We start from the raw sequence: 27137 nt of genomic DNA, 5'->3' as shown, positions 1-27137 counted from the left end.
AGACTTCCCAAAAATTCCCTTGCAACTGCATGAGTGTTAATTATGAAATCGTGACCAAAATAAAAATATATAAAAAAAACAAAAATAACAAATACATTTTATCCTGCACAGCTAAAGAAAATAAAGCCTGTTTTTAGAACCAATAAGTTTATTTGCACTGTGATTTGAATAATTAAGCACTAATAATTAAGGAAATAAAAATATATGTTACTATATATAAAACATATATACTATAAAATTCTAATGTACTGGTTTACTGCTAAATTATTATTGGTGCTCAGCAAAATATTTGTTTTCATTTTTTCAAATATTTTTCTAAATTTTAATATTACTTTTTCACATTACAGCAATTACATTGGAATTATATATATATATATATATATATATATATATATATTTATTTTTATTTTTATTTTTATTTTTTATTATTACTGTAATGAGAATTGGGAGGCATAAAAAATAGGCTTTATTTTCTTGATACAAAAAAAAATTAAGTTTATATTTCTATCTTTTGCTTATGGAGTAAAATATGACCTTAAATGATTTCTATGTCTCTTCGTAATTTCACTTTCTTTCAGTCTTTCTTTCAACATAACACACAAACCATCTGAACCTGCGCCTACTTTATATATACACAACATATTTATCATTTCTCGAAATCCTTATCAACTTCCTGTTACCTTTTCACCTCCACCATCTCTCTCCACCTTTCCTCACCCGTCCAACGGTGAGATTTTCACCCTGCATTCGAAGCTCTTCATCATCGTGATGTGTCCTTGTGTTTCTAAAGTTCCCACAATACTTCATGCTGTTGTGACATGCTCTGTGTGTCGCTGATCGATGAGATGTCTCCCTCGCTCTCCTCGTTCCTCTTTCACCGCCAGCCCGAGGCGTTGTTGCACTCCTCCTAAAGTGTGGTCCTCTGAGTTGCTTTCCGACGCTGGTACTTAGGAGACTTTGAAGTTTCGCTCTTCGGGGGCCAAACGGGTTTGACTAATTTCACATCCTGATCCAGAGAGAACGTCTTTTTCGGGGAGGCTGTTTGCGGAGGCCACACTACAGAAATTTTGTTAGGGCTTTGATCAGGTTTATTTGCTTCTTTTTCAAACACGTCTGAGAGCGAGCACATGCTACTTTGCGAAAGTGAATATCTCCAATCCGATCCATCATGGTCTGTATTCCCTGTATCCCGGACGTCCAGTAATTCCCTTTGCGATCCTTGTCCAAATCCATCCTCCAAATTCCCTTTAGACTTGAAGAGTTGTTTATAATGTGGCTGGCAGTATAAATGTCCATGGAGAGAGACAAAGTTTCCAAGGCTGTCAGACAACAGAGTTTCATAATTCATAAGTCACAGAAAACATATAGAGCTGTCTGCATTCGCACAGTTTGTAAATGAGAACTGCACTGCAAGCTTTCCATTTGAATAGATTTATGCAGTATACTTTATCTTATAGTTACAAATAATGGTACTTTATGCATAAAATCATTTTAGAATTGATTATGTTGGAATACTTGCATTGTTAGACCTACTAGAATATTTATGTTAATGTTAAATATGATAAATTGTCTGTTTATGCTCTTTTTTAAACTCAACCATACACACTATAAACTCTTTACAATGATGCTAGGGTGTTGCTATGTGGTTCCTGGCTTCTTCACTTGCTCACCAATGGATCCTCTGCAGTGAATGGGTGCCGTCAGAATGAGAGTCCAAACAGCTGATAAAAACATCACAATAATCCAAGTAATCCACACCACTCCAGTCCAGCAATTAACGTCTTATGAAGTGAAAAGCTGCATGTTTGTAAGAAACAAATTAATCATTAAGACCCGTTTAACCTCAAACTAAAATACGAGTCGTCTATTCATAATATTGTTTTCTCCAGTTGTCCCGTCTGAATCATAAGACAAATATACACAGATCAAGCACAGCTTACAAGTGAAAACTGTTCTAAACAAATATGTCAGTATTTGATGTGAGAGGACAACAGGGGATAGACTTTTTCCACTGGAGGAAGCGTTATTATTGATTATGAACTCATATTTTAGCCAGAAGTAATGGTCTGAAGTTAACGTCAAGACATAAAAACATCTTAATAATGGGTTTGTTTTATACAAACATGCAGCTTTTCACTTCACAAGACACTAATTGATGGACTGGAGTGGTGTGTATTACTGTGATGTTTTTATCAGCTGTTTGGACTCTCATTCTGACGGCACCCATTCACTGCAGAGCACCCATTGCTGAGCAAATCATGTAATGCTACATTTCAACAAATCTGTTCTGATGAAGAGACAAACTCATCTACATCTTGGATGGCCTGAGGATGAGTACATTTTCAGCAAATGTTTAATTTTTGAGTGAAACTCCTTATAAAATATCATATTACAATATTTGAGCATACCTCAATTTGTTTTTGCAGTGCTCACATAAAAAACAGGATTTATGGAACTTCTTTTTGTCGGCTATCAGGCCTTCCATGGGGTAAACCCTCTTCTTGCACACTGCACACATCTCCGACTTTGGTACTCGAATCTGGCAAGATGGTAAAGATATTCACGTTTTAGTCAATTCAGTTTTGTGCACAATCAATATTCCCACGCACACTTTGCCAAACACTCAGTTCTCCATCTGAGCAACGCAGGCAAATCACATCCAACATCCACTACTGCAATGTAAGGTTATTGGAAAGTTTGTTAACAACAGCATTAGTGAAAGACATGTTCAGACACACGATAATACATTAAAGCATTAATACTTCTCAAACCTGGAGATGAAAATTACACAGACATATCAAAATTAGTAGTTTACATTAAAAAATATTCTTTCACTCTAGCCAAACACGTGCACTGTTCAATATGCACCCAATGCTGGGTTACCATTTGTTTTTAATCTAGCCTTTTATTTATTTTCCCCAGCTGAGTGTATAGAAGTCTGAATAACAATTGGGTTATAATTTGTGGAGTTATTTTGGGAAATGTAATGATCCTGCAAACTTGCAGTCTCTAAAAAGAAGCAAACAAACCAAACACAGACACACACACACACAAAGCCAAGTTGCTGTTTCTCAGGCCACACAGAGACAAAATATTAAACTCAAGCTTTGTTTTCCTTCAGTCTGTGTTCTGTATCAATCCCTAAAACATTTTGCTTTTAAAGTACATTTGATTCTTGCAGCTCTCTCAAATGCAAATGAGACAGAGATGAATGGCAATTATGGAGAAAGCACTCAGTGCTATTGAGATATTTAAAATTCTAAGCTGATAAACACTTTTTTGATTCTTTGATGGTGCTGCAAGCGAGAGTAGGCAGAGAGCATTTCTAAGTGGCTAAAAAGAGTGTAGGCTGCTCCCCAGACTCTGTGATTTCCCAGGACACTTAGTTCAGTCATGTGTGTCAGATAGTATGAACAAATGTGTGGTATTCTTAAAAAAAACATTTAATAAAAATATAAAAAATTAAATAAAATAAAATAAAAATTAAAAATTAAATGAAATAAAATAAATGAATGAACGAACGAACGAACGAAATGACATGCCAAAACAATATTTAAATAAAAATTTTAAAAGTTAAAAAAGGAAATCTGTTTGTCACACTGTCCAAACAAATTTGTTTTTAAAAAAAATCTATGTAAATTGGAAAAATAAATAAATAAATAAAAGTATTTTTTTTAAACTTTAAACTCAAACTTAATTTAAAACTTAAACTTCAAACTCTTTTAAACTCGTGCTAAATGTTCAGCTATTAACATGCATGTAACTGTAATGAGTCACATTTGTTTTATGACTGTCACATTCACATACACGTTTACTCATCTAAAAGACAAAAGTTAGAAACACACACAGTTTGACCTGGTAATGTACCTCAGAAGTTTTGTAGTAGCTTGCTGTTAAATTTCATTCCCATCATGCACTGCAGGCATATTTACCCGGCACAGCAGTCTCGGTTTGATGCACTAGTTGGTGGCTTGGCTCTCTCACCTGTGACACCTAAGCTTTTGAACACACTCTCACTTTCTGTCCACGTTTTATGGAAGTTCTTCATCAGTTCCTCTGCAGAGGCCTCAGGTGACACCGTCACCTCTGACGTCTTTTTCTTCACAGCATCAGCATAGGAAAAAGGCACCCGTTGCGTCGTAACGCTTTGAGAATGCATGGAAACCGTCGCGGTGCTTCTTGATCCGATAATTTTAGTGCTGTACTCGTCAACAGAAGAATAATGTTCAGTGACTGTTTTTGTCTCTGAAAAGCCTGTTGGATCGACAGACTTGTCTACTTTCACATCTCTGCTCACGAGTGGAGGAGAGCTCAGCTGGGAGCATTGTTCCCTCTCTGGAGGAAGCTCAGGCTTTGAACCTTCAGATGCAATTTCACTCACTCTTGACTCCTGTTCCTCCTGTTTGTTTTGTAGCTCTTTGATGGGGGAACTTTGCTCACTCATTTCAAAAACATTTTTAATATCCTTGATGTTGAAAGCAGTCATATCCTCTTGTTGTCTTGCTTTCTTCTCCATATCAAGCTCCAGGTCGTCAGTTCCCCTGCCAGGCTTCTCTGTATTGTCAATTGGGTCTTTTCTAATACCAACTTTGCCCTCTAACGTCGCAATTGTTTTGGTTTGTACAGACAGGTCAACCTTAGAGAGATTTACCTTCTCTTTCACTGCACTATCAGTCTCGGTGTTGGGGTCTAAACGCTCTGGAATAATAATGGCATTTCCACTTACATTAGCGTTATTCACTTCAACAGTCACCACTTGTGTTTCAGAAGACCCAAGAGTCTTCTCTTCAGCTGGTTTAGAGTCAATTTTGATCTGCCGTTGGAACGTAGTGGGAGATTCCACAATTTCAGACTTCTTTCCAGGGGCCGCCACCAGATGAGGCACCGGATCCGGCGAGGCACCGCGGGAGAGCGTAGCTGTGGCATTTCTGAGCCGCGTCAGACTATCTGCCCGGCTCGAGGAGGGTGAAGGGGAGGCCCTGCTTAAGCGAGAGCTTGGCGTCTCAGACTTGCGCGGAGGAGGCGTCGGTGGCGTTGGGGAAGGCGAAGGTGCTGCCCTCTGTGGCGAGTCGGTTCTCCTAGTGGACTCGATGGTGATGAACGTAGGTGAGGGAGAGCGCATCCGTAACAATGGGGACGGCGCTCTGGGGTCAAGAGTTGTAACGCTGCTCATCTGTTGCTTTCGACTCTTGCGCGTCGTCTTCGACTGCTCTTTGACCACCTTCTGTGTTTCACACTTTGTAGAACCAATGGAAATCTTCGAAATTCTTTGTATGGCTCCACTAGAGACAAATTTTTCAGAGGTGGCCTCACATTCATGCTTTTCAATAGCGCCGTCAAAGTGCATTAGCTTAGCTTGAACAAGGTTTTTAACATGAGCAAGAATTTCTTTAAGCTTCTGTTCGTTGTGTTCAGCAGCGGCCCCTTCCAAATCACTCTTCTCCTCTGGCCCCAGAAGCCAGGCGGGCATTTCATTGAGCAGCGTCTTCAGAGACTTAGAGTCCATTTTTCCCGCAACCCCCTGTAACTCTGAGATACGAGACAACATCTTCTGCGCTTCGGCTTGTCTTAGAGATGTGCTGGCGCTCTCTGCCGAAGACTCAGCAGGCTCCTTTTGTGCAGATTTGCCTGTCATTTTTATAGGAACATTTCTGCTTTCATCTTTTGATTCCTCAGGAATCTGCTGGCTTCCACTGGCCTGCTTTTGAAGTTTTACAGTCATGCCCTCCTCCTGGAAACTCTGCTGTTGGACTGCACTTTCAGATTTGATGACCTCCTTGTAAACCTCAGTATGTCCCATTTGAATTGTGTGCTGTGTTTGCACAACGGTGATTTCGTCACGTTTTTCATCAGATGTCAGGACTGGCCACTTAGGCTCAGCAGGCTTGGCCTCTGTGGGCGAGATGGATGCAACGTTGTTGCATTGAGCTGCTTCTCTGTCTTTCTTACTCTTGCTCCTCCTTTTCTTTTTCGGAGTGGCAGGGGGCCCCTCTACAGGTTTCTCTTTGGCCTCTTTCTCCACTTTATTCTCTGTTTCCGTGGGGCTTTTTTCTCTGCTTTCTTTCACCCGAACATTCTCCTGCTCCGCTGTGGCTTTCTCCTTGCTTTCCAGTTTAGCGCTCTTACTAACTTTCTTAGCCTTTTGACTGTCAACCTTTTGGGGCTTCTGCTCAGCATCCTTAATTTGACTCTCTTTGTTTGGTTGGGATCGATCAGGGGAGTTTTTTTCATGATTTTTCTTTGGAGAGCTTTCCTCTTTTGTTTTGTCCTCAGATATGCTGCTCACACTCTCAGATTCATTTTTAGAGACACTTTGAGGTTCGTCTGTTTTGACAGAGGCCTTTATTTCTTCTTTGGTTGTGTTTTTAATAACCGTCTTCGTCACCTGCTGTATATTGGTTGTCACGGATCTCTTCTTTTTCTTTTTAGCTGAAGTGGAGGTGGTCTGCTGCTGACCCGAAGAGCCCTGCGATGACTGATTAGAGATAATGTTCTGTTTAACTAAGGAAATAACAGGAGATTCTGGAGGAGATTTCTCATTTGTGGCAGCGATCAAAGCCTTGCTTGGGGGAGCGTTTGAGAGAGCTGTGTGCTTGGATGAATCATATGAGTCTGTAGCTGATTCGGATTTGGTCACACTCTTTTGAGCTCTCTCTTGAGTGAAATCAAATGATATGCTTGCCTCTGATTGCACCGTGCCTGTGCTCTCTGAAGAAAGCATTTCAAGGGCTGCACTGACTGACTCGTGCATGTGGATTTCAAAGGCCGGGGAGAGCGGCGGTGGCGGCGTGCAGCTTTCCTCCCTCTGCTGTCTGTACTTCTGTTCGGCTTGTATTAATGGGGTTTTGAATTTGCTTACCGGGGATTTGGGCGGCGGAGGAGGAGAGGCGGGTGGGGTGAGCGTCAAGGGGGCGAAAACTTTCTTGGGAGGCCGTGGAGACTCCGGTGGCTGTTTTGTGAACACAGACTGAATTTCAGAGGATATCGCGGTGGACTTAACTGATGATGTGGTGACATTTTTTCTACTCTTGGTCTCTCGTGTAGCCTGCACGTCCATTTGCTCAAATGAAATCACTGGCTCAAGCTTGGGTACTCTGCACAGTGTTGGTGCTTTGACAGGTTTGACAGTCATTTTAGTGGGCTTGGATGGTGTTATGTTGGGCAGCGGAAGGAGGTCTAGCTCCTCTTCTGTGGGAGGTGGCGGGAGGAGGTCTAGCTCAGCCATGGCAAGAGGAGGAGGTGGTGGGGTTGGTGGAGGAGGTAAATGGTCAAGTTCTGTCTTGGCTGGATCACATGGAGGAGGAGGAGTAGGGGGAGGGGGAAGATCGTGATCACCCCTAATGCTCGGAGGAGGAGTGGGGAAGGAGATGCTATCATAATCCGGAGGGGGCGTTGGAGGGGGAGGCAGAGGGGCTCGGGGTCAGACGGAGGAGGTGGCATATGGATTTCCTGCTGTTTTCTTTTATCCAGTCTGATCATCCCCTTACAGCCACTTTTTTTCAGGTTACGGAAGTCGGTTTTCAATGTTTTGACACCGTGTGTTTGAACAATTGTTTTGTGCTCTAGCACTGTGGTCTTTATCTCCTGGCTGCATGCTGTGGTGTGAGCGGTGATTGCAGTGCTCTCTTGAGATGCGTATCTGTTTTGCATTGATTGCTTGTGAGCGCTTCTCTTTGATTCACTGCTCATATCAAGGTTTTTAACTGCAGGGGTGGGCTTCTGTGCCGGGATGTCTTTCACTGATGGAGACGGGGTCTTGACAGGAACTTTGACCTTTCTTTTCGGCTGCCTTCGGGGAATCGTCGGGCTAGCTCTCTGTGCTGTTTCCATTAAGGATTTTATTGTGCCCTTAACATCTCCTTTTATCACTTCTTCTTTGTCTGATAGCACTTGCTCTTGTGTGTCATAGAGTGATTTTATGGAAAGCTTCACGTCACCCTCTGTACTCCCTCTTCGCTGCATTCTGGGAGATGGAGGAGGCTCAAGTAAGAGCTGAATCTTGCCTTTCACATCTCCCTGGACACCAATCTCCTGCTGACAAACCTTTCTCTCATTTGACGCTTCTTGTAGACTCTGTATCGCCGTGTGAATGTCACCCTTTACAATCACCTCTTTCTCCACCTCTCTCACTGCATGTTTGGCCTCCTCCAGCGATTTCAACGTACCTTTGATGTCACCTGGCACTAAATCTTCTAGGACAATTTCCACCTTGGTGGAAGCCGAGTCTTTTAGCGATTTCAGCACTCCTTTGATGTTACCAGGAATGATTTCGGGCTTTTCAACCTCTCTGGGCTGATTTTGGGCCTCCTCTAGAGACCTCAGGGTTGTAGGTAAATCAGCTCGAATGACTTCTTCTTTCTCCAAAACAACCGTCTGGTTTACAGACTGCGTCAGAGAATTCATCACCGCTTGCAGGTCTCCTCTTACAATCTCTTCTCTCTGTAAATGCTCAAATGAGACTGGAGGCTCGGTCGTGAAAACCTTAACTGTGTTATGAACATCGCCTGGGACTATATCTTCCCTGTCCACCAGACGACCGATTTGAGCTTGATTACGTGTCAGGCTGAGTTTTGTTCCCTTAATATTACCACCGATGATTTCCTCTTTTTCAATTTTACCCGGGTCAGCCTCATCTGGCTCTACCTGCAGCTTTTTGAGATAATCCAGTGCACCCGACTCAATACATGTAGAATAAAAGCTCACCTTTCCCCTCTCTGCTTCATCCACTTTAATTCTCACAATCTCCTCTGTGTCTGGATTGCAAAGTCTCTCAAGGCACCCTTTCACATTACCTCTGACTATATTTTCTTTCTGAGTGCTTGATTCCTCAGGAGAATTGAATAAAGAGTAGATCGTCATACGAACATCTCCCTTTTCGTCTTCTTGAATGAGAATGCCCCGTTTGCCAGTGCTCTCCTCTTTCAGCAGGTTGTTTATGGCTTCCTGAATGTCACCTCTTATTATCTCCTCTTTCTCCACAGAGGTGCTGCTGTGCTCTTGGAGCAGTTGTTGTACGGCGCTGCCGATGTCTCCCCTCTCCTCTGCATTTATAACGATGCCCCTCTCGGTTTTCTCCTGTCTGTTGAGGAGGTTCATCATGATGTTTTCCAGATCTCCTTTAATGATTTCTTCTCTTTGGATCTGGGGAGCTTCTTTATTCATGAGGTTGTACTTAGCCATGCGAACATCTCCAATTTCATCTGCCTCTAAGATGATACCTTTGTTGTCTACCATTCTTTGGGTGAACAGTTCGTCGAGGGTGGCTTTAACACTTTTACCAACGATTTCTGTCTTCTCCAAGCTGCTCTCATTAAATTCAGTGAACGGGGTAGTTTCAAAAAGCCACGTTGTGGTTTTGACATCTGCTTTGGGGATTTCTTCACAACTGAGCTTTGTACTTTCGTCACTTTCGTTAATATGATCAAGAGGATTCTTCTCAAATAGCCACACAGACTGTTTGACATCCCCCTTCAGCTGTTCCTCCATAACAACAGTTTTCATCTCATCTTCTGACTTTTCAGCATGTATCTGATCAATTGTGTGAGTTTCAAACATCCATTTTGCTGTCCTAACATCCCCTTTATGAATCTCACTCATGCTGACAGTACGCACCAACTTTTGAGACAATGCATCGGATTCAAAATGCTGCTTGTTTGTCTTTACATCCCCTCCCTGAATGTCCTCGACAGTTTTGATTGACATTTTGGCATCTTCTGCAATCTTATCAAGGGGCTGGGTTTCGAACCTCCATCTTGCTGAGCTGACATCACCTTTTTGGATATCTTCCTCTGTAACGGCTTTTAAAAGATAGACCTCATCCGTCTCTCTAATTGAGTCCAGAGGCTTTGTTTCAAACAGCCAACGGGCTCCTACTACATCGCCTCTATGTATTTCTTCCTTTGTAAGTGTGGTCACTTCATGATAATGGCCTTCTTTGTCTTGGATGGCATAGAGAGGCTGAGTCTCAAACATCATGGCGTACGTTTTGACATCTCCTTTCTCCTCATCCTCTCTGATGACTTTCTGTAGCTTTCTCATTTCGGCCTCAGAGGACACATCTTGAATCTTATCTAGCGTATAGGTCTCAAAAATGAATCTGCCTTTATCAACATTGCCTCCCTGAACATCTTGTACCGTACGAGCTCCTTTTAGCTCACCGGGGGTCTCTGCGATTTTATCTATGGGTTGGTTTTCAAATAACCATTTGCAGTTTCCAACATTTCCTCTCTGAATATCCTCAGCTTGAGCACTCCTCAGCTGTCTCATGAAATCCTCAGAGGTTGAGCTCATAACGTCGGTAGATTGGGTCTCGAATATGTATTTCATCCGAGACACGTCCCCTGATTGTATGTCTATCTCAGTAACACTCTTAAAATCTTCTCCCTGTCCTCCACTTATGTTCTCCAGGTTCTCTGTCTCAAACAGGAAACGTGCCATGCGTACATCTTTTCCATGAATGTCCTCTTGTTTCACAGTGCGAGTTTGCAACACTGTCTCTGAGTTATCCTGTATGGCATCAAGGGTTTGACTTTCAAACAGCCAAGTGCATGTTTTCACATCGCCTTTTTGAACTTCATCAGAATCTTTTGTACTCTTAAGCTCTTCCCTTTCATAAAGCATGTCTATAGGTTTGGTCTCAAAAAGCCACTTACAGGTTTTAACATCACCTTTGACTATTTCTGCTGTCTCCCTTGTAACACACTCCTCATCTTCAATATTGCTAAAATACTTAATGGCATCGAGAGGCTGGGTTTCAAAGAGCCATTTGGCTGTCTTGACATCTCCAGATTCGATCTCTTGTTGTGTTATGCCCTTTATGATTTGGAATTTAGTGATGCTCTCGTCGAATTGGTCAATAGGGCGAGTTTCAAACATCCACTGGCAGCTTCTGACGTCTCCTTTGACGATTTCCTCCCGCCGTACGGTTCTGACCTCGTGATAATGCCCAGAGCTGTCTTGCAGTGCGTATAATGGCATGGACTCGAATAGATTTTTATTTGATCTAACAGAGCCAGTGGTGACACCCTCAACTTGAATCTTCTGACTTTCGTCATATTGGCTTAAATCATATGTTTCAAAAATTTGCTTGTAGTTGGTCACATCCACATTTTCTATATCCTCCAGATTCACCGTTCTTGTTATTTCCTTTCTCTCCTCTCTGATCTGCTCCAGCGGCTTGCTTTCAAACAGCCACTTCTGGTGTCGAACGTCTCCTTTCTCCTCAGATGTCATCATTCTTTTGAGCTTCCCCACCTCTGCCAGCTCTTTCATCTCATCTTTTGGAGCAGTCTCAAAAAAGTGTCTGGCAGACTGAACGTCACCTCCTATAATTTCTTCTGCACTTGCTGGCCTGGCATTGGAATCATCCTTTAACATATCCATCGGTTGCGTCTCAAACACCCAACAATTTCTGCGGACATCACCCTTGTAACTTCTATCTATTTGTTCTGAATCAACTGTCTTCACAAACTCTCTCTTTTCCTCTTGAATGTCTTCCAAACGTTGGTTCTCAAACAACCATTTTTGATGTCTCACATCGCCTCTTTCTTCATCAGATGCTATGGTTTTCTTAAGTCGGTTTACCTCATCATCCTCATCTTTAATGTTCTCCAGAGGTTTATTCTCAAACATCCATTTTTGGTGTCTCACATCTCCTCTTCCTTCTTCAAAGACTGCTTTTTTATTGAGTTTTCCCACTTCTGGAAGCTCTTTGAGTTCATCCGGTGGAGCGTTTTCAAACAAGTGTCTCACAGAGCGAACGTTACCTCCAATAATCTGTTCTGAGGCAACAGGTCTGGAGTTGGCATCATCTTTAAGCGTGTCCATAGGCTGCGTCTCAAAGACCATGCAGTGTTTGCGTACATCCGCCCCAAGAATCTCTTCTTTCTGCTGCTTTTGCATTCTCTCCCATTGGGCATTTATGGAGTCAAGCCTCTTTGTCTCAAACAGCCACCTTCCCCTTTTTGCGTCACCTAGCTGGTTGTCTTCCATGGATATACTGGAGATTAGCCTGATTTGAGAAAGGTCCATGTCAATGTCATTCAATGGCTGTGTTTCAAAGAGCCATCTTGATGTTTTGACATCACCTTTCGCCGTCTCCTCTCGGCGGACAGAAGTAATCAACACCATCTCACCGGAGTGTTCCCTCATTACACACATGCACTGCGTCTCAAACATCCATATGACTTTCTTCACTTCTGACTTGATCTCCTCCAGGACAGACTTCAGGCTCAGCAGCTGCTTCTCATCCATGGTTTCAGTGTCGCCCAGAGAATCCATTTCTTGGTTTTCAAACATGTACCTCACATCCCCTTCAGTGGCTTCTTGTGTAAAGATGACTTCTTTGGTTTGCTCATCATCAGTGTGAATTTTATTTAGCGTATCCATCGGCTTTGTCTCAAACAACCAGGCGGCCGCACGCACATCTCTCTTACCCACTTCATTCACTAGACAGTTCCGTTTAGCTGAATCACGTTGCAATCCTAGTGTATCCATGGGCTGCATCTCAAACATCAAAGCCCTGTTCTTAACGTCACCTCCAGGAATGATTTCCTGCTGAATGATCTTTTTGCCATCCTCTTCGTTATCCAAATCATCCTTAATGCAGTCCAAGGGTTTATTCTCAAACATCCAGCGCATGGACTGCACTTCGCCACTCAGAATCTCATCCCACTCCAAATATTCGCGATCCGGGCTTCCGTCTGAATTGCTGCCGGTGTGTTCAAACTGGTATGCTGCCTCTTGAACATCTTCTACCGCTTCAATGTCCTCGTCATCATAAAAATCTCTTTCCAGATCTTTCCTGACATCAGGGTGAATATGTTTGCAGAGACGTTTCAGCTCTAATAGCTCCCTCTGTCTGTAGTATTGCTGTCTGTTCACTGTGTGTTTCACTGGAGGTTCAGGAAAGTTTTCCGCAAAGTCCGAAGGTTCCTCCAGTAAGTCCGGTGGGGGCGGTGGCAGATAATCCAAATCATCATCATCATCATCATCATCATCATCAAAAGTAAACTCATAACTCGGTTCACCTTCTTCCACTTTGTCTGAGGCAACACTGTTCAGAGTACTTGATATTTCACTCTTCACAGTTTGATGGGACGTGCTCACATCTGATGGCAGCTGTGAACGGCTTTTGTCACGTTCAATCTTTTTCAGAGAGAGAATAATGAACATAATTCAGTGGAGCTCTGAAATGGCTTATACATCAGCTGGATCAGAAAAGTACTTTCATTTTTTAAAACTGAATGTCCAAATCTGGGCAAACCTAAAATCTATTTTAAAGGCCTTTCCAGTATTTTTGTGTTCTTATTGTGCATTCAAAAAAGACCAGCAAAAAAGCATTTGAAAAGGTTCTGCTTGAGTGTCATAAAAATAAATAAAGAGCACCACCTTACACAATTACAAGAAAAAGTTATTTGATTTTTGTAACTGCTCAGCCGCAGCACTATATGTGTGCCCTCTTCATCTGAAAGAGTTATCCATTAACTAAACGAATGGTTTTTCTAACCCAATGCATTGTTACATTTAAAAAACAGCTTCATGAATATATTAGACACACTTCCCTAAAACCATCAATATCATGTACTACACTTGAAAATTACTGCACACTGCAAAAATGTCTTTTCAATGAGTTTTAATTAGTCTTTTTGACATTTGCCAAGTAAAATATGTAAAAATCTCTAAAACAAGAAAACTTACTTGAGAAGCAAGACTGCATTAGACATTAAGACATGTTTTTATAGACTGTTTCTTTAATACAGTGTATTGTTATTGCATTTTTTCTGTTTTAATGTGTTCATACATGTTAAAAACAAAAACAAAATACACTCGTATTAAAGACGCAATCTATAAAAACAAGCCCGAATATCTTATGCAGTGTTGATATTCAAATAAACCGATTTCTCAAGCAAAAAAAGTGTTGAGGGAAAGACTTAGTAGTCTGCTATGTTTTAGATGAACAGTAAAGACACAAAAATAACTCATATCAGATGTAAAGTGAATTTACAATAACAGCGTCAGAACACTGAGAGATGAACACATGCTCTCAAGTCACATGAAGCTCAATACAACTATGCTGTTGAAAGTGGAGGGACCCATGGAAATGTAAAAAAAGATGTTAAGTAGAGTCTTTTTATGCACTGAATCCTATTAAAGTATAATACATTCATGTGTCAGAGTAGAGATGTAGGCAAAAAAAAGACTTACCTTAATTTTCTTGCTGAGAGCTGCCTCCTCAATAGTCTTTTCAAAATGCTGTGCCAGTTCTTTAGTCGAGAGCCTCGGATAGTACTCTTCCTCCTCTGGAAGCAAAAGTTAAAATTACATACATCTTGTGAGCCTCTGTAAAATGCACTGTAAACCAAAGAATGAGTCACTGTGTGATATAGAACTTATTATCTATAAATTACTGCTTGTAAACTTACCCGTTTCATTGTGATTATTCTCATAACTGGAAATAACCTCCCGGTTATGAGCGATTTGATCCTGTGCAGCCTGTAATATGACAAACAAATACAACAACTTCAATTTAATGGCATATGCAATAATGAAATAGAGTGCAACCCACAGGATCTAAATGAACAGTTCTGGCATGAATTTACATTTATGCATTAGGCAGATGTTTTCATAAGCATTGTGTTTTATAAGTATGTGCATTCATTTCTAGGGAGTCAAACCACTGAACGTGGTGTTGTTAGTACCATGCTTTAGCAGTTGAGTTTATGATACTATACAAAGTAAACCCATTTTCAAAACTCTCAACATGGAAATGTGGGCAATAAGGTATCCCTGATATAACAGTATCTCTCACATACACAATCAAGGTCTTTTCAAATGACTAGCATTATCAGATTAAATGCAAAAATTCTGGGGTTTTTTATTATTATTTTTTATGGAAATTTTAAAATAAACTAGAAAATAAAAAAATAAAAATGTAATTAATCTTGTAATGTTAAGATCAATAAAAAAAAAAAATGCATTTTACTAATGGATAAACGTAGCGTATGACAATTTACAGCTCAGTAAATAAACACAATTGATTATATATTAAATAGCCATATGGTAATGAATATTTTTGGATAATATATTGACTTAAATTTTAGAAACGAAACATTTTATTTAAAAGTTCAAGGATGCAAACCAAAAGATAAATTAATAATAAAAGTGGCATCAGTGCAAAAACAACTACATTATGCTACAATTGAGTTAACAATAAAGTAAAAAATAAATAAATAAATATATATATATATATATATATATATATATATATATATATATATATATATTTCAAACTCTAAATTCTAATCAGATGAGCCACATATAAAGAGGTAAAATATTTTTAATATAATCTTTTTAGATATTTTATAATATAAATATTTTAACAATATATTTATTTTATATTTTAAATACAGTAAATTATTATGATTTATTTTTATTTTTAATTTAATGTGACTTCAACAAGCACTTTTAATCTGATCAAATGCAATGTTTCAGGGTTTTAGTGTTTTATTTTTATTCTACTCAAAAGACACTGATCTGCTCACTCGATTTAACAATCAATATTCCATGAATTATTCTACTGGACTATACTCTCACATCTATTTTCGCAGGGTTAGTTCAAACCTTTATTTATTCCCCTTTTCCTAATTTCTAATCACTTTTAGCATCCTTTACCATGAGATTATTATAAGGAAGGCACGTTATGGGTTTGATTCTCAGGCAGTGCATGAACTGATAAAATATACGAGTTAAATGCAATGCAAGTCACTTAGGATAAAAGCACCCGCCCAAATGAATGAATGTAAATGGAAGTGTTTATGTGGAGGTGATGACGCTAAAACCTCCAGCTTCTAAATGACATTTTCACATCATTGAAAATTGATCAGTTGCAGTGACATTTCACTGCAGACAATAAACAGAGATGAGGCACTAGACTGTAAATTAAGAGCGGTGTGATTGTCAGCGTAGCTCCTGTTGGCGAGATCCACTACTGTTAGTGTCTGACGTTTTTGTGAAATGGAGAGTTATTAGTAGCAGGGCTGTCGGAAATGTCCATACCCTTTCATCCTGGAGGAAGACCTGCTGCGAGACGTGTCGACCCCCGCTGCTGCTCGCCACACTCATCGCTGATGAATTTGACACCTCCTGCGTGACAGGAGACAAGGGTTGTTAGAGGATGAGACATAGAAAAACACACTGAAAGAAAGCGCTCACACAAAATATCCTATCTGTACAGCCTTTTCTTAGTCACAAGCAAATATATTTGTGATGCCACGTGTCTCTGTATCTCTCTATTGTGAACAAAATATACACAAAAAGACTCAAACACTCAACTGTGAATGAAGTTTAAGCCATTATTATAGATGGATTTTTTCTTTTTTTTTCTTTATAGGTGCAATTTTTCTCCCTCATTTCTGTCTTTCTCTGGTTATTCTGACACCCATCACCTGATTGCACCAGCCGTACAGGGAGGTAAGTAGGCAGATGTGACGTGCACAGAGTAGGGCTGGGTGGTATATCGAGTTTGTACGATATATCGATATATTCTTTATAAGTGATATGATACAAGGCAATACCGTTTATATCGATATAACATTACAGTTTGAAACGAGGGCATCTGAAAAATATAGCGGAGGACACAGGCGTAAATGCACAACTTACATTTCACAGGTATATTCTCCATCTGTAAAAGCCATGGAAATATTTCCATTAGTGCATGAGCCTTCTGCTTTGAGATTCTCCGCTAAACTTCACAGACTTCATTGAACGAGCGCCGCCACGCGCAATGTAATAGGAGCGCAATAATTCTCACTAAAATATACATTTTGCTGAAATATTTGTAGTTAATAAACAATAAATGTGACATATGTAGAATTTTAAACCTACAAGTAAGTGTATTTGTATGATAGCACTAACTGTAAAGTGACTGTAATGCGGTTATCAAAACAGCCTTTTTGTGTCCACCTAGTCTGTGCTTTTTTATTATTTTCATTTTTAGTTTAGTAAATTTAACTTCTGCTTTAAAAGCATTATTTTTGTTTTTAGATTGCAATGTTACAATGTTAGAATGTAATGTGATTTTAACCCTTTTTTAACATAATATATGCCTATGTTTACATTACGTTACATGGTTCCAAAAGCGTAGAAAACACCGAGATATATACCGTATACAGCAAGTCAGGCAAAAAATACAGAGTTATGAATTTCCTAGCACAGAGTCAGTTCAGTTTCTGACAGAAGAATGAAACTGCAGCTCACTGTAACTCAAAGATGAAATCATATCTAGTATCAAAGTAAAAAGTATTTAGAAAATTACTTAACACTTGAAATATATACTACGAAATACAGTGCCCTCCACTAATATTGGCATCCTTGGTAAATCTGAGCAAAGGTAGCAGTGAAAATAAATCTGCATTGTTTATCCTTCTTTCATTCAAATTCTAACCTATATCACTGAAGTTAAAAAAAATCTCATGATAAAATAAATGTTTTTCTCCAATGCATGTTGGCCACAATTATTGGCACCCCTGGAAATTCTTGTGAGTAAAATATCTCTGAAGTATATTCCCATTCATATTTACTTTTTTTTTTTAGCATACCAGGGAGACCAGGAGCATGAAATTGTCCAGCTATGACTTCCTGTTCCAAAGGATTATAAATATAAAGAAAACAAAGGCCAAATTCCCTTAATCATCCATCACAAGGAGTAAAACCAAACAATATAGTTCTGATGTGCAGAACAAGATTGTTGAGCTTCACAAAATAGAAAGTTGTTGTAAGACAAAAGCTAAAGCATTGAAAATTAAGAGGTTCCAATCAACTAAAGATGTTACAAATCTGCCTGGAAGAGGACGTGTGTCTATATCGTCTTAATGCACGGTGAGAAGGAGAGTTTGAGTGGCTAAAGACTCTCCAAGGACCACAGCTGGAGAATTGTAGAGATTAGTTGAGTCTTGGAGTCAGAAAACCTGAAAAATATATATATTAAACAGCCCCTACATCACCACATATTGTTCAGGAGGGTTTCAAGTAAAAGGCTCCTCGCTCATCCAAAAACAAACTCCAGCATATTCAGTTATCAGACACGACTGGAACTTCAAATGGCACTGGCTTCTATGGTCAGATGAAACTAAAAAAATAGCTTTTTGGCAGCAAACCCACTAGATGGGTTTAGTACAAACAGGGATAAAAAGTACCCCCATGTCCACGGTTAAATATACTGCTGGATTTTTAATGTCGTTGGCCTGTTTTTCTGCCAGAGGTCCCGGACATCTTGTTTAGACACATGGCATCATGGATTCTCTCAAATATCAACAGATAAAAAATCTAAAGCTGACTGACTCTGTTAGAAATCTTATAATGGGCTGTGGTTGGATCTTCCATCAGGATAGTAATCCAAAACAAACCTCAAAAACAACACAAAAATGGGTCACTGAGCACAAAACCAAGCTTCTGCTGGTCATTCCAGTCCTCTGACCTGAACCCTGTAGAAAATGAGTGAACTGAAGAGAAGAAGCAGCAACATGGAGCTGTGAATCTAAAGGGTCTGGAGTGATTCTGGATGAAGGAATGGTCTCTGATCTCTTGTCAGGTGTCTCTAACCTCATCAGGCATTACAGGAGAAAACTCAGAGCTGTTACCCTGGGAAAAGGACGTTGCAATAACTGTGGCCAATATGAACTAGAGAAAGCATTTATTTCACAATGAGATTTACTTCAATGAAAGGTTATAATTTTGTGAATTTTTTTAATGAAAGATCAAAGGATAAACAATGCAGATTTATTTTCACAGCCACCTTTGCTCATATTTACCAAGGGTGCCAATATTAGTGGAGGGCACTGTATATACTACTGGTCAAACTTTAGAATAATTAAGATTTTTAAATGTTTAGAAAGAACACTCTTCTGCTCACCAAGGCTGCATTTATTTAATTAAAAATTCAGTAAAAACAGTAATGTTGTGAAATATTATTACAATTTCAAATAACTTTTTCTTTTTGAATTTTCAGCATCATTACTCCAGTCTTCAGTGTCACATGATTCTTCAGAAATCATGTTAATATGCTGATTTGCTGCTCAAGAAACATTTCTTATTATAATTCATGTTAAAAACCATTTTGCTACATAATAGTTTTTAGGAATTTTATCTTTTCTTTAAGAAATTTAAACTTTTATTCAGCAAAGTATACATTAAATTGATCAAAAGTGACAGTAAAGACATTTATGATATTACAAAATAATTATTTTTCAAACAAACGCTGTTCTTTTGAACTTTCTATTCATCAAAGACAGATAAGTAGAAAATAATAATAATAAAGTCAATCAAAGACACTAATAACAATTGATAACAATTAAGAATCAAATCAGCATATTAGAATGATTTCTGAAGGATCATGTGACACTGAAGACTGGAGTAATGATGCTGAAAATACAGCTTTGCGCCACAGGAATAAATTTCATTTTAAAATATATTCAAATAGAAAATCACAATATCACTGTTTTTACTGTATTTTGAGCAGAAGAGACTAAAATGGATAAAAACATAAAAACAATCTTAATGATTTCAAACTTTTGATCTTTATGGATTGAATTAGAAAGCTAGATATCAAACCAACAGACATCAAATGCTGAAGGTTCTATTCTCAAAACAATATGACTTGCCAAAATCATGGTGACAAATGTTTAATTAATTTTTTTTCTTTTTAATAAAAGCCACATACTTAACCTGACTGCTAGCATATCTCAATCATTTACACATTCTGTAATACACACATGCTTTGTCTACATAATTTCAAGGAAACACCATTATAATAAAATCTAAAATTAATTTATGCATATTTGCATGAAATCTGTATTACCCAAGCACAAATTAAAGCTTGGAATTAATCTGTACATTTTCATTTTCCATATCAGGATTATGATTAGTCAGGGTCAATTTCTGTTAAACGGCAGGTTTAATGGTTTCAGCCCTTGGATGAGCAGATTTTGTAATGCTATAATATGTTCCAACTCACACGCCCACACACAAACACATGCAGCTGCGCATAAACAAGTGTGATATCATCAACAGGGACGAAATCAATACCAATCCATAAAAACAGCAGAAAACACATGCTCATCGTTAAAAGAGATACGACTGACATACACTGATGTAGATTGCATCATTAAAACCAAAGGTGACTGAGAATCAGACCTAAAAACACTCATCAAAGCAACAGCGCAACAGTGACCGCCCACCGCTTCAGCTGCTTAGCTTCTGGTGAAGTATTTTTCATTTTCTCCAGAGAGACTTCAAAAAACACTTTAATAAAGAGTTCCAAGTCATTAACCAAACCAACCGGCTCTGAGATGAATCGCAACACTACAAACTTTGATTCAAAGCGAAAAAGCATTTGAAAATGGGAAAAAAAGGGACAAAGTTCATTGGCTACGCTCAGATGTGAACTGTTCAATGATATCTTTTAACTTGATTGACAAAAGGATAAAAAAAAGCCATTTGTAGGGCTGTGTATTGAGATTTTTTTATTTGATTTATTCGATTTTGATTCACAAGCTATTTCAATTCACTTTCAATCTTGATTTAATTCAATATTGGATATATAGGCAATCAGGTACAGTAGGCTACAGTACATGTCTTTTTTCCCAAGGAAAAAATATATATTTTATAGTAATTAATCAACCCCGTCAAGTGGTATATTACTGTATTAAAGTGATTTAAATTGCATGTAAAATTTAAATTTGCAGTCCTACAAATCTAAATAGCAGTTTTAGGAATTTGTCAATGCTCAATAAAAAAAGCAATTTTAATGTTGCATTTAAATGTGTTGTTATATTTAACTACATTGTAAATATGAATTTACAATGTCAGTTTCAAAAGTTTATTTTTGATTCTTTTTTTTTTTTTTGTATTAATGCACTGATATACATTCTCATTGATATATTACTGTATTAAAAAGGCTCTTTTATAGATTAAATGTAAAAATTGGCATTTACTGAATGAGACAAAATTGATTTAAAAAAAATCTAATGATATCTATGTCACTTAAAAATGTAATCTTTTACTGATGGATAAAAATAGAGCATAATTAAGTAAATAAACTCCTAAAAAGGTAAAATATTTTTAATATAATATTTTTATGATTTTATAATAGAAAATTTTTAACAATCCTCTTTTATTATGTTTATTTTTAAATATATTTTATATCATACAGTATATGATATAAATGATTTGGCATTTTCAATGTGATTTTGACATCACAAGAACTTTTGTGGCAATTACCTTTGTTAATATAATCGTTAATATACTGATTATTGACTCTTTGTTCATTTAATTTTAGGAGGAACTTCTAGTTCTCCATTTATTCCTGCTTAAATTAAGCAAATCAGTTTTGGATGATAAACTGACAGACCATGAATAGGTTCTGTGGTTGAAAAGACACTTGTTTTAAACATGTTTTGTTTAAAAAGTCTTATATTGTGTACTAAGACCGGCGGAAAATGAAAAGTTGCGATTTTCTAGTCCGATTTTGCTAGGAACTATACTCTCATTCCGGCGTAATAATGAAGGAACTTTGCTGCCGTAACATGGCCGCAGCAGGCGCAGTGATATTACGCAGGGCCTGAAAGTAGTCCCCAGCCAGGTACCTAGTTATAACATAGCTGGAGACTACTTTCAGGCGCTGCGTAATATCACTGCGCCTGCTGCCGCGGCAAAGTTCCTTGATTATTACGCCGGACTGGGAGTATAGTTCCTAATCATATCGGCCTAGAAAATCGCAACTTTTCATTTTCCGCCGGTCTTAGTACACAATATAACTACAGAAGAGTCAAGTTTTAATTAGGAAAACTATCGAAACTCTTTGGTCATTTTTGAACGCGATGCTACTGGTCTAATAGGATTCAATGATCTATGCTAAGCTATGCTAAAAGTGCTATCGCCAGATCCAGAGATCGGCTGAATGGATTCCAACACGGTAAAACTCAACTTATTAACTCTGGGGGAGTTGGAGAATGAGCCTATTTCCAAAAAAAGTGGAGTGTTCCTTTAAAGAAAGCTGAAGATATTTCAGGTTGTATTAGATAATCCGAACAGAAAATAACCTATAGAAAAGAAAGAAAGAAAAAAAAAAATCACACTTGTCTAAAATACAAAAGATAAACACAGGCCTCATTATCCAGAAAAAGGATAAAAACAAGCTCAAAAATACATCCTACATACCAAACACACACAGAATGTGACACAAGTTATAGTTTAAATATACACACACCTCCTTCCCAACATGCACACACAAACAAGTTTAATAAATTAGTGTCACCACGAGCAACAGAACGCACAGATAATGAGATGACCTGCTGCAGCAGAATCCTTTGATCCTTCTCTCAAATAACTGCTGCATGATACATAATGTCAGCTTATGCTCTCATTTGTCTACTCAGTGCTTATCATTTACAACATGCTTCTCTTTGTGAGCTGTGGATTACTGCCAAACTGTGGTAATTCCATCTAATTTTCAGTAAACTACACTACACTACACTAAACTACACTTTGTCTGTATACATTTGCATCTTGATTTCATAAAGCTACAAAAATAGAGGAACATATTTTCAGATCTAAACATCTAAAGTAGTGGTTCTCAAAATGTTATATTTATAACATGTTTGTTGTAAATGTACCTAATTTGGTCACACTTTAGTTTGGGGACCGATTCTCACTATTAACGAACTATTAACTCAATAAACTCCTGATTACTACTGATTAACAGTTATTAAGGTAGTTGTTAAGTTTAAGTATGGGGTAGAATTAAGCAATCTAAAATATGTTCACGCAGAATAAAGGTCCTTGCACACTGACTCTGAAATTTTCGTATGCGTTTTTAATTTTTTTTATTTTCTGTATTCATCATCCTTTCCTATCAAAGTGCTTCCTACGGATGTTAAAACGCAGAAAATCTTTGAGAAATGCAAAAACGCAGAAAATGATTGACACAATGCGAGGTCATATTTATTTTTTAACGTGCGAAAATATCGGACGAGAATTTCGGACTCAGTGTGCAATGACCTTAAGGCATTAATATGTGCTTCATAAAAATGCATGAATAGCAAATATGCTAGTAATATGCATGTGAATAAGCAACTATTGTTAACAGTGAGAACTGGACCCTAAACTAAAGTGTATTCCTAAATTTACAGTATACCAAGGAAACTTTTATAAGCAATTTACAATCTCTCTCTTCTAGGAAAACCAAAAATACTGGTGAGATTATCTGCTGCTCAGGAATGTAATATCAATATTACATCATTATTTCCTCCCAATATCACCTGCCTTTGACTAGCAGGTAGCAAATCATGGTTTCATGACTGCAGTGTAACCTAAATGGTTAATAACCGCTCATAAAGATTTTTACAACTTCTCCTGTCTGTTTAGAAGTGCTTAAACCTGCTGTAAGACTTCATTTCTTTATCAATTCTCAAAACTGAGACCTGAATCCAGCATTTTAGAGTCAAAAACATACCACTCATATTACCTTCATGAAATCTAGCAGATGTTTACTTTGTTGAATTCCTCTTCCTGTCATTCCACTTCAAATTATATATCAACATCCTGTGGTTTGTAGCCAATTCTCAGCTAACAGAAATTTGTTCTAAAAATGCCTTGCTAATGCTCCTAATAAGTTATAAAAACACTGTTTTTCACACCATTCGCTGAACATTCAAAGCATCTAGTTTTTCAAAATGTTTCAGGGTGGGGGGGAAACATTCCATGAATGATGCATAAATAATGTTTTTGAGCTAATGTTTTGAGAACATTATTAAAGACCACATTACTTTGAACTAACATTCTAGTGGAATAATGTTTATTCCAGGTCAGGCTCCATGCAAAATCAAACACTGAGGGTGCTTCTTAAATTAGTGAGGGTGCTAATATAATTTATTATTTATATATGTCATCTATCGCTATGGTGAAAAGAGCGCTCTCTTAATAATCACTAAAAAGCTGTCACTCATCTTAGTTCATCGCAATAACCGATAAAGTTCACACTGCACAACGAATCTCTTATTTACATCACATCTAAACTTTGTAATAATAAGATGATTTGTGCTGAACGCAACACCTGAATAAAAACTGTGGTGATTTGAGCGGTGAGTGGATTCTAACTTAAACGCCTCTGATTGGCTGTTGCATTCAAGAAATCAACAGATATGTCTGTGATTGGCTACATTGCTCAACGCTGCACAAACATGTTGAAATAGAAACCAATCTCCAGAGTGCAAACCATAATGCACTGGATAGTTTGCCAAATCTGCAATGAAATGCCATTATTACAGCTTTAACTGAGGCTGCTATTGATTTAGTTTGAGCACTGGTTTGTTCATAACTTTTGAGATAACCTTAAAGTGAGCGTTACCCCAAAATTATGAGAACATTCACCGTTAGCTGAGCTGAAGCCAGTTACAAAATTGCTGCCACTCACTAAATTAAATTCACTAAATTAAAATTGGTGTCGAAACAATTTTCATACAGAAATTGTACAATGCAAGTACATTTACAAAGAAACAGCAAGTAACATTGAACATTGCATTAAACATGAAATTTAAAAGTAGAAAACCTGAAATTGTATTTTCTTGTAAAATGCACTCCAACAATCTTCGAAAACTTAGAAAAATCATTTTTTACAATGTACAGTAGTTAACTAATTAATTGCTGCAGGTAGATAATGCTTTTTGTAAATAAATACATTTTGAGAATGAAAGCACAATTTTATAATGATCCAAATCTGCATAGAAAGGAGGCGTTTGTACTCTTGTATTTTCAAGCCAAAGAGAAAGAAAGACATAAAGAAAGAAAAACTATTTAAAAAGTCATTTTTTTAAGTAATTAACATTCTCACCTCAGTGTTTTTGTTGAATTCCTCTGCTTTTCATGCCAATTCGAGTTACAAATCAATATTCTGTGGTTTGTTGCCAACTGAACTCAAATCGAAAGAAAGCCAATTACTACATTTTGAAGTGTCCTGATTAGCATCCTACATGCATTTCACATTTAAAACTGGATGAAGCACACTTTAAATTGCACATCAACCAGAAATTAGAAATAAGGCATAATAAAAAAAATATGAATTTAAATATATGCTTCATAATATTTTATATTTGATGATTCACGTCAGCTAGCACAGTTTGAGAGGCGTGGCTTTACAGCACTTGAGCGCTGATGTTCTGGCAGACAAGTTGAGAGCACATCTCCCACTTTCTCCTGTCATTCTGTATTCATTCTGTCTGTTTTTTTTTTTCCTCTATCAGTGAGCCGAAGCCACCTCGTCCCTGCAGGGTGAACAGAGTGCGCTCAGACCCACTGGTATGGATGGGTGGACTGGATTCAATTTGGATCGGCAGAGCTGGATTACACAGACTGTGACCAAAATTTATCTCCATTCTGCTTCTCTCACTGCGAGCAGTATCTGATTTTTTTCAGAGGCAGGCACTGCATGCATAATATTAGCGTGTGCCAATGCTAATGGGCTTCAGAAGCTTGAGAGAATCTATGCAGATCTGAGAGTGTACAGATGGTTAGAGATTTGACTTGTTATTGTGTCAGATTTCGGGTTTTGGTGTAAGGTCAGCTGTAAGAGGATTAATCTTATTTTGAAAGTCCATGCACACACTTCACTTTCTACACCAGAAGATGTTTTGCTCATGTGGAAGTTGCATGCATGCTTATAGCGTCTAATACCTGTACCAGAACTAAAACTAGTGGCGATTAGAGTTGCCAAGCATGCTATAAGAAACACAAGTGCTCTGTATCTAAATGAACAGAAATGCATTTGATTGAAACGATGTGGGACACATTTGTTGTTTTTTTTAGCATCTCACATTCACACCTATACGCTTCATTGCATTTGAACTAGTTTTGCAACTAGTTTTGAACTAGTCTTAATTTTACAATTGAAGATTAGAATGGAAAACAAAAGCTAGATGTGAAACACCTTTAGGATTAGTTTTGGGACTTTAAAATGTACAAAAGCATTAAAAAGATGAACAAAATAAGAATGTGTTCTTCTTTATGTTCAGTCACGATTCTCTTGTGCCATAAATCGCCTGGGAAGAAGCTAAACTGATACGTGTGTAATGATGTGTGACACTTTAGTACGACATTAAAATTCATTTATTTTTTTAACAGATTCTGTATGTCAGTGAGTCAAAATCAAAGTCACTGCATCTCAAATGCATTTTAGCACTTAATTCTTTTCAATACACATACATAGCAGTATGCATATACTGTATACCATTCCGATGATTTGCTCAAATATAATTAAACATTTAAAAATATATTTAATAATATATTTATCAAAGATAAAAAAATAAATAAACATTTTTCATTTTTTTGTAGTTTGTTTTGGCCTGTAATGTTTAAATATATAAAAAAGCCTGCATGTTCTTATTCATCAAAAACATTTTGTTGCAGATGTATGTGACAGCAACGCAATATAACTAGGTTGCCAATTTGATTTTATACTACTGTTCAAAAGTTTTGAATCAATATTTTTTTTTTATGTTTCTGCAGTAATATATATATATATATATATATATATATATATTTATTTATTTATTTATTTTTTTTTTAATAACTGTTTTCTATTTGAATATATTGTGAAATATATATTGTAAATAAAATATATTGTGAAATATTACTTAAAATAACCATAAGTAGGAAAATTGACTACAATAATTGTTTATAGAAAAACAAATGTAAAGTCAAATAAAAAATAAGAAATACTCATAATAAAATTGAGGAAGCGTGTCCAAACTTTTAACTGTATAAATATGGCAACATATATCTGATATGTTAACCATTACAAATCCAAAAGGCTCATTTATTATAAAAATTTTTTAGATCATTTTTTTAATTTTTTGAAAATATGTACTGTATATTAACATAGTCATGGCCAAAAATATCGGCACCCTTGGTAAATATGATCAAAGAAGGCTGTGAAAATTTGTCTGCATTGTTAATCCTTTTGATCTTTTATTTTAAAAAAATAAATAAAATATCACAAAAATCTAACCTTTCATTGGATAATAAGAATTTAAAATGGGGGGAGAATATCATTATGAAATAAATGTTTTTCTCAAATACACGCTGGA

The 27137-nt window shown here is 37.5% G+C and overlaps 1 protein-coding gene across 1 annotated transcript in view; it reads right to left on the bottom strand.

Annotated features, from left to right (window-relative positions):
* Positions 1–1181: 1181 nt before the first annotated feature.
* xirp2b (xin actin binding repeat containing 2b) overlaps positions 1182–27137 on the bottom strand; it is a 90269-nt gene continuing 64313 nt past the window's right edge. The window contains 7 exon segments of the mRNA XM_058788003.1: positions 1182–1319; positions 2409–2539; positions 3985–7413; positions 7416–13146; positions 14206–14300; positions 14424–14493; positions 16057–16143. Coding sequence (XP_058643986.1) covers positions 2448–2539; positions 3985–7413; positions 7416–13146; positions 14206–14300; positions 14424–14493; positions 16057–16143 — 9504 coding nt within the window. The 3' untranslated portion in view covers positions 1182–1319; positions 2409–2447.

This window comes from Onychostoma macrolepis, chromosome 09 (assembly GCF_012432095.1).
Source record: "Onychostoma macrolepis isolate SWU-2019 chromosome 09, ASM1243209v1, whole genome shotgun sequence".
NCBI lineage: Eukaryota > Metazoa > Chordata > Actinopteri > Cypriniformes > Cyprinidae > Onychostoma > Onychostoma macrolepis.
The sequence above is the reverse complement of the archived record's forward strand: the minus strand, read 5'-3'. Positions and strand labels throughout refer to the sequence as shown.